The 12,350-nt window shown below is 46.5% G+C and overlaps 1 protein-coding gene across 1 annotated transcript in view; it reads right to left on the bottom strand.

The window, feature by feature from the left end:
• Positions 1-9,877, bottom strand: part of BAZ1B (bromodomain adjacent to zinc finger domain 1B) — a 39,744-nt gene extending 29,867 nt beyond the window's left edge. Inside the window, exons 1-4 of the mRNA XM_064729230.1 lie at positions 9,637-9,877; positions 3,259-3,375; positions 1,004-1,148; positions 17-215 (exon numbers count right to left, since the gene is read on the bottom strand). Of these exons, the coding sequence (XP_064585300.1) occupies positions 17-215; positions 1,004-1,148; positions 3,259-3,375; positions 9,637-9,749 (574 nt within the window). The 5' untranslated portion in view covers positions 9,750-9,877. The remainder of the gene's footprint in view (positions 1-16; positions 216-1,003; positions 1,149-3,258; positions 3,376-9,636) is intronic.
• Positions 9,878-12,350: the final 2,473 nt, after the last annotated feature.

Below are 12,350 nucleotides of genomic sequence, written 5' to 3'. Positions count from 1 at the left end.
CTGTCTCTCTACTTACTCATACTATCCCTCCTGCTGTCATCTTCCTTCAGCATCACTTCCTTCTGGTTGTCCTGGGCTGCCTGGCTGGAGTTCTCCTTGTCACTGGATGGAGAATCACAAGCTCCGTCAGATTTTTTTTCTGAGGCCTCTTCTTCAACTTTCTCCAGGGGATGCATTTTCACAACTTTTACAGGCAACATTTTCTCCTTACCAACCTGCACAGAAATATTGGTGAAGAGTGAACTTGAACAAGACAGGTGAGCTAACGGGCTTTAACATTATGAGGAAGGGAAAAATACCAGCTAAGAGACCTAAAAGCAAAACTCCCAACTCACAGCATTTTCCAATGCTGCTTCCTCAGCCTAAGGACACAGCATGTGCACAAGGCAGCCCCAGTTTAAGAGACAATGTCTTAAACGTTGCCCACACACAACATTAACTCCTCCCCATTTCAATAAGTTGGAGTTTTCATCAACATTCCCAGTTTTGGAGGAATTTTCAAATCTTTAGGGTCTTTTTAGTGATTTTTGAGCTTTGACTTCAGGCTCCATTTGTTTCAGACTACTGCTCCTTCTGGCGATGTGTCAAGTGAAAAGATTATGACAGATGATAATTTTTAACTTCTTCTAATTAAATAATGTATTTATATATAAACAGATCATCACATATTTAAGCAGTATAACAATTTTATCACTTTCCCATGCACACACATATATTAGTCATTTTTTGCTTGCTATTATTCCAGGATCCTGTTGGAGGGCCCCTAAAAACCATCCAGTTCCAAGTCCGTGTCATGGACAGGGACACCTTCCACCAGAAGTATGGCTCACAGAACCATTTTCCATCCAAACGCAGGTGCTGTCACTGGGATTCTATAGAGAATAAATTTTCACATCCTTCTAATAACTTGAGTGGCTAACATATTCTTCCTGTCTCCTACCTTTAGCTATCTGAAATTAGCCCTATGCAGAAGCACAAGATAAAACAGAAAACATATCCTTACCTCAAAGTCACACTCTTCACCCACTGCGAATTTGGTCATGATCTCCAACCAAGCTGCATCCACCAACTTTTCCAATGACACAGTGTTGTGGTGGACTATTTCCAGGACCAGTTTCTCATACCAGATAGGAAACTCCTCCTTTAAGCTGAGCAAGCATAGAAGTTTTCCTTATTCAGGGGAATAAAAGCCCAAATGCAAAGTACCCTCCCATTTCCCAATTCCAGGAATTCCTGTTAACAGCCACAATGAGGCAGATGCTCCATTAGCATGCAAACATTCAAGGGTTTTTTGGTCCCCTCCTTTCCCTGGGTGTTAGCTGGCATGAAAATCCCAAATGGCCTGGTTCTTCCCAGAAAGAATACTGTAAACACTCAGGAAGAGCAGCACTTAGTGTGAACTCTTTCATGATAGTTATTACTGTTCCTCTATTAGATATTAAATACAGATCCAGATGATGCAATTATCCTGGGGCTTGTTATACTTTATATATACTTATACATACTTATATATACTTATATATATATTTATACATACTTTAAAATGCTTGTTTCCAGTAACACCATGATTCTGATAAAGATTTAGTATTTCCTTCTCCCCCAACAGGCTGCCAGTGCAGTAAAGACAGGGGCAGGTTTACACAATCATATTATCTTGCACGTTTCACGTGTCATGACCTTCAAACTTTTTCATTCAAAGAAATGAAAACGACACTAACTTCCCTTCTTTCCCTTCTAAAAGCTGACCTCAGAAAGTTTGCACGGACACTAAGGCATATGTTGCACAAAGTCTTCTGACTAAAAAGTAAAGTCCGTTTCAAGTTACCATAAGGAGGAAAAAAATACTCCATTTTTTCAAAGTACTTTCATATTCCCAAACTCCAGGATCCGTGGCTGAGAACCTTCAGCTATGTGTGCTGTGTTACAACTGCCATAAGCAAAGGTATCCCTTTAGCAACCTGCCTAAATGAACTTTTTTATCCAGCTTAGTGTCAGGTATTAAAGCAAACTACCTGGGAAGCTTTTCATCCACTTTCAAAGAGAAAGACCAAAATCTCATTTTACAGAATCTTCTCACACCCCGCTCCCCCACTCCATATTAGAGAGACTACAGCTAAATTTGTTATTGAGAAATTTGAGAAATCTCCTGTTTCTATTTCACTGACATTTCTCAATGTTTCTACAAGTGGTCAATCAATCCCACATGGACAACCAAAAGAAAGTAGCAGCAGACCATTGAGTTTCGACTTAGGATTTTAAGTTTATGGAGCTGCCTTCACACCTTCCCTGCCCTCTCAAACAAGAACACCAGGGAGCAAAGCTTGAAGGCAGTAGTGTATCACCCCTCAAAGAAATTAGGACTATTAGCAAATGGGCTTCTTATTTGTTGACTTTGAGATTGTGATTAACCACAAATGATGGAGAATTTTTCCTTAGGAGAAGGCTGTGAACTCTGCCAGTGGATCAGAAACATGAAGAGAAGCAGCAGAAAATTCCACCTCTTAGGTGATACCACTGACATTGTCCACAGTTTTTATCCTGGGGAAAAAAAAGTCACAGAAGTCCAAGTCATAGGTTGAGAGAATGGAGAAATATATCACTTGTTTAGCATAATTCCTATGATTTGGTAATCACACAATAAATTATATGTGTTGGTTGAGACAAGGACTTGCACCTTTACAGAAAATTCATTTCTAAGGCAAGGGGCATGCTGGATCTCATCCAAGGATTCCTGTGGGCTAGAGAAGGTCAGGGCCACAGCAGCCCAGAGGAACACAACTTGCACAGAACAAGGACTCTTGTTTCTTCAAGTAGAGTAGATTCTCCAAAATCTCACTAGAAGTTTTTTTTAAATTAGTGCAACAACTCTAATGCAGACCTAGAGAAAGTAATTACAGGTGCAGACCTGGCTGATCTCATACATTTCAACTGACTCCTTTTATACTATTTTGACTGTACATTGTTCAAGATCTGTTATTTTTCCCTCTAAAATATTCCCAACACTCCAGGGGTTTTAAAATATGCCAAGTGCCCTATGCTGAACTATTTTGGTTCAAGTAATACCAAGATACAATACCAAATAAGTAAATTACCAAATTGTATTAGTGATGGTTTAAAATTTGGACTTCATTTACTTTTAACTCCAGAATCCCCAGATCTCCTTACCTCACCTCACCGACTAGCCACACATTCCCAAGCCCACTATTACACCCCAACACCTAAAGATAGGCACAAACCCACGTCGCCACCAGTACTTACAGCTCAGCAACTTCCTGCTCCTCCTCCCAAGCCTCTTTGTGTGTCAGCTGGCTGCTTCCGGTGCTCTTGCACGTCCAGATCCGCTCGCTGTATCGCTCTAAACGTGCTTCGTACTCTCTGTATGAGTGGCAGCTCAGGAAAACAGGGTTTATGCAGTGGAAACCACAATCACCATAGCACAAAACAGTAAAATCTAATCAATTCTTATGACCGGAGCGTACAAAGGCCAAGGAGAGCCTCAGCACACTCTGACCCTGTGACCACCATGAGGATGTTGCGCTAAATCAAATGCGCTGGTGCTTTCTGAGGCCAAAATGCCCGTCCTGCTCATCCTGGCACAAAAGGTTCCACACCACCAATAGCCCAGCTGCACTGCGCAAGGGAAACACAGATGGCTGACGGTTTCACAGCATTGCTAGCTTACTTCAGCTTTTCCAGGCTGATACACTAGAAAACAGCACAACCAATGTCACAGGCACATGCAGGAAGTACAGCATGGATTGCTGCTACATTCCTGGCAATAACTGTTGTGGCACTGCTAGTACTAATGCCTTATGGTGGTGTTACAAAATCCAGATGCAAATTACCAGGCTACCCATCACCCCCAATCTTTTGACAAAAGAAAAAAACAACCTATTTGAAACTGAAACCCCTAGAAAGGCCATTTTTTTCCTTTGGTTTCCAAAAATATCAGCCTTCTGCATTCCGAAATGAGGAGCTCTCCCACCAACTACATCACTTCCTTCATGGAATCACAGGATCCCAGAATGGTTTGGGTCAGAAGGGACATTAAAGTCGATCTTGCTCCATCCCCGTCATGGGCAGGGACTAGACTAGGTTGCTTCAAGCTCTGTCCAATCTCGCCATGAACACTTCCAAAGCTTCTTTAGACACCCTATGCCAGGAGCTCACCATCTGCACAGCAGAGAACTTCTTCCTAATATCTAATCCAAACCTACTGTCTTTTAATTTGAAACCATTCCCACTGGTCCTGTCACTTTATGCTCTTGCAAAAAGTCCCTCTCTTTCTTGTTGGCTCGCTTCAGGTGCTGACACTCCTCTGTCACAACCTCCCTCAAAGTTACGTTATTTCAGGTGGAATGACATGATTAAAGGCTGCCTGAGCAAGCCATCGGGGTGCAGAGAGCAATAGCTACTCTGCTGTGAGCATGTTTATCTGCTCTCCCTGCTCCGCTTGGGTGGTAATTAATAGTCAGGGTAAACAGAGAGCAGCTACTTCACACTCACTATGGACAGAAGATGCACAGGCACGATTATCAGTGTAGTATAAATCCACACCAATTGCCCCACGATCAATGTCACATGCCCTCTAATGGAAAGTTATGAGGAGACATTCTAAGAGAGGCAAGAAAAGCACCTTTTGCTTCTCCTGCATATGCCCTCCGGTGCTAAAGCCAGCATGAAGCATAAGGCACACTGGGTACAGCCACAGCTCAGCCCACTGCCGCACCAGCACTGATTTGCAGAGTCTTGTGGGAACAGTAGATTGCTCTATGCTCTTGCACAGGCAGAGCCACCAGTCACAGAAAAGCACTCCGTGTGTGTCTCACACCTTTTGCCATTCAAGAACATTGTAGTGTGACCAACCTATTTCTTTTTATTTTTTAGGATTCTTATTAGGAATTACAACTCCATCAAAGCAAATTTCTTTAAATGTTTCCTCACAGCTCCAAGGTACATAATAAGGTACAGCAGCTGCATTATGGGTGTTGATGTACAGGTAACTTGCAGACATAGCAATCTTGCCCCGTGATCAACGCAAGGATATTAACCAGGCACTATGCAAGGGTATTTACCAGGAAGAGTCAACTCCAGAAGTCTGCCACAGTACTCCCCTTCCCTGAAGCACACTGCAAACTACAGCAGAAACCCTGTGGTCTCTCAGCTTGTCCTGCTTGTGGAGTCTCCTGCTCCTCAGCAGAAGAAAAGACCTGACAATTCATCACCCTACTATAATTCAAGCCCTCTGGTCCATTCTTACCCTCTTTAGGGTTTAAAAGATGCTAAATTTTTCACAGAAACAAAAGGTTCTGTGCTTCAGGGGCAGGAAGTGTGATCATTGTGGTGGAGCAAGGAAAAATCAGAGCTCATCTGCAAAGCCCCACTGACCAGCCCAGGAGTGCCACTGTGATGCCTGTTGTAGTGATACTGAGCTAGGAGAGAAAAAAAATATAACAAATTAAATCAAACAAGAAACCAGGAATTCTCTTTGAATTTACAGCAACTTGAGGCTGGAACAGGTTGCCCAGAGTAGCTATGGCTGCCCCATCCCTGGGGCCAGGTTGGACAGGTCTTGGAGCAACCTGGTCTACTGAAAGGTGTCCCTGCCACAGCAGGGAGTGGAACAAGATGAGCATTAAGATCCCTTCCAACCCAAACCATTCTGAGATTCTATGATTCAATAATCACTTTAATAATGACTAAGTTGCAACCATAACACTATTTATTCCTGTGCCTTTCCCACTAAGAACAGCCTAAAAACCAAATCAAATCATCACAGCAGACAGAAGCTTAAATGCAGGAGCAGCAGCCATCTTCAGCTTCATCCTGCTGCAATCCCTCTGCATTCTTCCCTTGGTTTCCTTCTGTGTATCTGTGGAATAACTGAATGACACATTTTTTCCCCTAACATCATTTCCCATATCAGCAGGGAGATCCAAGAGACTTTTCCGTACGAATGTTCCACTCCTTATCCACACCTATGAGAACAGGCTTAACCTCACCATACCAGGACTCACATTTCCCAGACAAGCCTGGAATTTAGACGTGACAGATAGGGTCATTCCCTGTTCAACTCAGATCTGCCTCTTCCATGCAATTTAATTCCACCTCCAGCTGGTCAGCTCATCTAACGCTGACGCTGGACACACTCCTTATCCAGGGCTCCAGACTTGTCCCACAGCGCTGACCCTGCCTTTGTGCTCTGCCAAGAGCTCCAGATCAGGTCCTGCTTTGAATTCCTGGGGCCAGCACAAAGCCAAAATGCAGGAGGATGTTTTTGCAAAGTTTACTATAGCTCAAACTTTCCACTACATATACACTGTTCGTCTTTTCCACTCAGACTGGAAACAAACCCAAGAAATTTCAGATTGTTCAGTAGGTCTGATCTAGGACTGCAAGTCATCATTGCCCCTGGTATGCCATAATCAATCCACCTCTCTACACAACTGGAGCCTCCACTGCCAAAAATTTCCAACACGGGAATAAATAAAATCCTGGACACAAGCTACTTGCGAACACTGCCCAAAACGTTACGAATAACATGTATATTAAATGAAAGAGCTGACTATCCACTGTGTAGCTGTTAATACATCACATCTGTTTGCATCCCACTGCAGATCACCCAATGCTGAAAGATGTCAAAATTAAAGTACAAACAAAATTACAATAGAAAAAAGGGATCTTTTTAAAGAAAGATGTTTAAAAGTTACCAAGCTAACCACTGCACAAAACAACTGCTGACAGAATAAAACATTTACTTTTTCCTCAGTTACTAATTTCTGGGAGAGCATGAATATCAACTTCAAAAAAGTTTTACTCCATCTGAATTGTTTACACTTACATTAGCCAAGAAGGTAAACTTCCCAGAAACGTGGGTACATTTATAAGGTGCTACTCCCTGGATGCGTAGCAAAGTTCTTCTTGCAATTGGAGAGCGTGACACAACAGTGTCTTTGTGCTGCCACCTTCCACGTAGAGTTTGTCAGGCCAGTATCACATGTGAGGAAGAGAGCAGCAGCCTTTAACCTGCCAAACCCTTCTTCTTCCCTACGCTGATACCATATGGGAGTATGAACTAAAGAAGGACAGCAGGCTTTTACCCAGAGAGGAGACAACACAGCTTCCCAAAAACATGTGCTGGGAGCTGGGGCAAAGCTTTGGCTGGAACAGCCCAGGCTGGCTGAGCTCTCTGAACCCAGCTTACCTCCTGATCCGGCAGCAGTTTTCCAAACCATGTTGCAGCAGACCTACATGCCCACAGCTGCGCTGACCGTTCACCAGGGTATACACTGGGTATTTGGGAGCCTGCAAATACTCAGCACCCACTACACTAGCAACAGCACTGTACACATCCAAAGCGTTGTCCTGACACTTCAGGTAGCTCAGAGCAGATCCCACTGAGCTCCTGCAGGGATGAGTCTATCCCTAGCTGCCCCACAATCTGCCATCCCCACACCCACACAACTAGCAGGACCCAAGGCTCTGCCAGGACGCAAAGGGCTCTACACAGCAGGACTTCTCTTATAAGGTTTTTGCAGGATTTGGCAGTCAAAGGAAACCACAAAAAGCTACAAGGGAAAATAAGGCCAAACAAACACCTCAACTCCACTGACCAGCTTATTCCACTCCCACTGCTACCAAACACTTCCATAACACACACCCAAGGGGAAGATGTCTCTCCTTACGCACACCACCACAGTCTCCATTTTTTTGTGTGACCCAATCTGCTGCAGCTGCAAATTTTAACAACAACAAAAAAAAAGCTTTAAGAAATTTTGGTGTCCTTCAAACACCTCACTTGTAGCTTGTGCAGTACAAGACCTTACACAGTCTTTAGGGGAAGAGCTGATCAATAATTTTCCAAGATAGAAGACAATTCAGGAGAATATATTCTGTCAGATCTTGGCATAAATAACACTGGGTGAAAACTCAGGTACCTCCTGGCACGCTCTTAGTAGGCTCTCCCATCTACCAGAGCCACTCCTCCTCAACACTATCTAGGATAAATGGAAGTGACCAAAAACGCCCTCCAAGTCTTCCTTGGGTAACATCTCCCTCCAGCTTACTGGCTCATTTGCAATTTTCTGTTCCACTTTTGGCCTAGCATATATTATACACCGTCAACAAGGCAAAGCAGAAACTCAACATTGCTTGGTTTCTCTTTTTAGCCTCATGACGTCTGTCTGTCAAGATGAACTTTCTAGAACATGCTAGGCTGCCTCCCACAGCACCCCATGAAATACTTCCTCCAGGAAAAGAGCACCTCTCCAGAACCTCAGTGCTTGCCTTGGTTTCTTCTGTCCTTCTAATCCTACAGCTAACACCTCCCTCTCTCAGGATGAGAAACTATCTTTTTTTCCCCCCCTTAATTTTAATACCACCCAAGTGTTTGCAGAAACGTGTCCTCCACCTACTCGCTGGATCCACAAGAGCCATCTAACAAAATGGTGCTTTCAGAAGGAGCCCCAGAGTTCCCCTGTGCTGTTTTGACAAGGCAGATGGCACTTAAAGCCATGTCTTATTTATAAAAGTAGTATTTAGACTTAAACTCGTCTTTTTGATCACTGATCACTCCTCACAGGTAAAAAGATAGAGCTGCCTGGTCAGGTGGATGACTGAGCTACTTTCAGTTTGCACACACCAAAAAAGCAGGTTGGCGTCACAGACTGCACGTTTTAATTTGAAACAGTTAAAAAGCATGTCTCCAACACTCCACCTAACTTGTTTTACTGGGCTACATTAGAATTTTTTATAATATTTTACTGAGTACATTATAACAATGCCTACCTGCACTCAAGAGATGCATTTCCTCTTCAAAGGCCACCTAATCCTTCCTAGGGGCTTCCTCTGCCTGTTCTGCTCACTGCAGAAACAAGACACTCTTCAGCACAGGGGATATGGAAGTTCTGGAGCCCCTTTGTCTTCCACACTGCCAACACTTCCTTCCCATATCCATGCATTCCCTCTTACTTAAAGCCCTTCCTTAGTTCTCAACTCAGATCCTGATTTTTATTACACAAACACCAACCCAGCCTTCTGCAGCAGCAAGTCTGCACGTTACAGCGCCGAGGTCCTGCCCCTTCAGCCCTGCTGCGGACTCAGTCAGTAACTCTGCTGCCGCGCAGCTCTGTCAGACACCAGTCTGGCCTACGGCCACTTCCTGCGATCAAAGGCTGTCACACGCAGAGAAAGAAAAAAAATTTAAAAATTGGTTTTTATGCAAAAGCAGCCCAGGAAGAGATACGCTCGGAACGAAAGCCTGGGATGGACACAGCAAGAGCTCCTACCGCTGTTTAATTCTCTAGAAATTAAGGACTGCGGAAGCCTCCGGTGCCAGTGTGCTCCTGGCCCGCGGGAGTGCGTGAATTGCTCTAATAGTCCGCTCTGACGGTGCCGGGTCCCCGTTAGCTCCGCTACCCGCCCGCTCCAGCCCCGCGGAGTTGCTGTCCCACTTCTCCCGCCCGCCTGGAACAGGCTCCTGAACTCCTCAGGGAACAACGATCCCGCCGAGCCCAGGGCAGCGCCCGCCGCGCTGTCCTCACGGTCCCACTACCCGCCCGACCCCACCACCGCTTTGTTCGGCTCCACGGCCCCGGGATCCGCCCCGGCCCCCCCGCGCCCCGGTGTGGCGGATACTCGCGGGTGCGGAAGGCCTCCTGCGTGTGGGGGATGACGAACAGCTCGCCCGGCTCCCCCGGCGGCAATGGCTTAGCCAGCGGAAACGGCTTGCGGCCGAGTAGCGGCGCCATGGTAAGACCCGACGGGGCCCGGGCGGGACGGTTGAAAAATGGCGGGAGATTCCGCTCCCCCTCACGGCGAGCGGCGGGACCGGCCCCGCGCGCGCGCCCCTACCCTGCCGCCCCGCCCCGCAGCACCCACCCCCCGCGCCGCGGTGCCGACAGTCTATTGGCTAGACGCCTGCTCTGCCAGCTGCGGATTGGTCTCACGGCCAGTCGATCGCGCCGCCTCGCCCCGCCCCGCCGGTGCGGTGGGGTGAGAGGTCGCGTTATGTAAGTGGCGGCGCAGCGCACGGCTCCATTTTGTAGCCCCCCGTTATCCGCCCTCTCCCCCTGCCGCGCGGCGACCAATCACAGGGTACTCCGCCCCCTCTAGCTCTGTGACCACCAATCAGAGCGCGTTCCGGCCACCGCCCCGCCTCGCGCCCATCCGGGTACCCCTGCGGGGACGCGCGCCGGGCTTTGTCCTCCGCGTCTGGCGCGGGGCATTGTGGGGGTGTGTGTGGCGGGCGCAGCCGCTCCCGTAGGAAGCCCCGGGCCGGGCCCGCCGGTGCGGACTCTCAGCGGCCCCTCGGCGCCGGGTCCCTCCGCTCTGCGGGGAGGCGGAGCGGCGGCCTCCGGGGCGGATGAGGTTGAAGAAGAGGCAGGAGCTGCGGCCTGGGGGCTGTTTCGACAGTGGAGAGAGAGGCTCGGCCACCCCGTGGGTGCTGCTCCTGGGAATGGAGGAAAGACAACAATTAGAGAGTTGTGGGTTGGGTTTTGTGGGTTTATGGCTTTCTTTTTCTTCATAGGAAATGTCTGGGGAGATTTTGTGGCATGAACATTTACTGGGGATTGGAGGGGCGGCAGCAGTCAAAGCAGAGGCTGTGATCTCATAGCTCTTTCCAAGGGATTGGAAAGGAGATTTGTGTTTACTGTGCAAGTACATTCTAGGGATCCTGGGTTTGTGCTGTTCGTGGCACTGAAGACTAGGTCTGCTTTTTACAGCCCTGTCATGGCTGCTACAGGATGAGAAGCAGCAGCCCTGGAAAACTGCTTAGAATCATAGAATCCCACAATGGCTTGTGTTGGAAGGGACCTTAAAGATCATCTTGTTCCAACTCCTGCCGTGGGCAGGGATCCTTCCTACTAGACCAAGCTGCTCCAATCCTGTTCAGCCTTGCCTTGGACACTCCCAAAGACAGAGCAGCCACAGCTTCTCTGGGCAACTTGTGCCAGGGCCTCACCATTCTCACAGGGAAGATCTTTTTCCGAATACCCAGTCTAACCATGCACTATGTCAGGCAATTGGACACTCAGATTACCCCCTGCCTGTAAAGGGCTGTTTATGCTGGGTGATTTGGCCCAAGGGAATGTATGAACTGGGACCAGTTCTGCTCTGGAGTAAAAGAATTAATGGTATAATTCATTTCCCTAGAAGACAGGAGAGTAACTGGATCTCACACAGTATTCTCCAGATGTAATAATTGTAGATGTAATAATCAGATTATTAGTTCACTAGATTGCTTTATAGGAATGAGGATCTCATAATTTCTGCTGGTGAAGTATTTAAATAATTTTAACTTCCCTGGGTGCACGCTTATTTGATGTGTTGTGTAATTCTGGGGAGAAGTTTGGGCTGTAAGTATCCCTGGAACACAGCAATTGCATAATGGAGCACAGTGTCTGCTGGAATCAGAAGTCCAGTGTATTTTCCACAGCATTGTAAACGGGCAGGAAAGAAGGGTAATGCTGTAACATAAGTGTTCACTCTTTCTTTATTGTTGTTGGTACTAGTAGTAGTATTCTGCAATGGAACAGGTTCCCAGTGAAGTTATGCCCCATCCCTAGAAGCGTCCAAGGCTGGGCTGGACAGGGCTTGGAGCAACCTGATCTAGTCAAAGGTATCCCTGTCCATTATTTAGATGGAACAAGATGGTCTTCAAGGTCCTTTCTAGCCTATCCCCTCACATGATTCTATGATTCTATTTAGTAACAGAAGAGATATATATTGCCATAAATCCATCAGTGAGTGTAAGAATGGTTGTTGAGGATTCCCATTACCCCTGTAAGGGGCTGTAAGAGTTGCTTGAAAGCACAGTCAGCTCACAGACAGTGAAACAGGTTCTTGCGTGACTTCTTGTGGAGCTTGGCTTCATTCCATGTTATTTTGTCAGAAATTAGAGTACCTGAGCTTGTTGGAACCCAGGAAATTCCTCTGGCTGCCCTGGAGGACTCGAGCCCCTGTTTGGGGGCTCAGAGACCTTGGCACAGAGCCCAGGACCCCTGTGCCTTTGATCTAGTCCTTGGAAAAAACAATTACCAACCTTATATGAAGAATTACAAGCCATGACAGTTTAAGTAGAATGATAGTGTATTTATCACAGGGTGAAAAAATAGATTTTTTGGAGTTTTTAGAATAGGGGTTTAGGGGGCAAGATGGAGGAATCTGGGCACATCCAGCCTTTCTCCTCCTTCTTCTTGGCCTCCATTTCTGCTGTGATGTTGGCACTCTTATATTGGTTTAGAGTAGAAGCCACTGTCTAACATAGGTGATAGGTATTGGAAAATAACTGTAAATATTGTATTCGTAGTTTTTAGTATAAAAAGATAACACTGCCCGGGGGCAGACAG

The sequence above is a fragment of the Zonotrichia leucophrys genome, chromosome 19 (assembly GCF_028769735.1).
Source record: "Zonotrichia leucophrys gambelii isolate GWCS_2022_RI chromosome 19, RI_Zleu_2.0, whole genome shotgun sequence".
Classification (NCBI taxonomy): Eukaryota; Metazoa; Chordata; class Aves; order Passeriformes; family Passerellidae; genus Zonotrichia; species Zonotrichia leucophrys.
The sequence above is the reverse complement of the archived record's forward strand: the minus strand, read 5'-3'. Positions and strand labels throughout refer to the sequence as shown.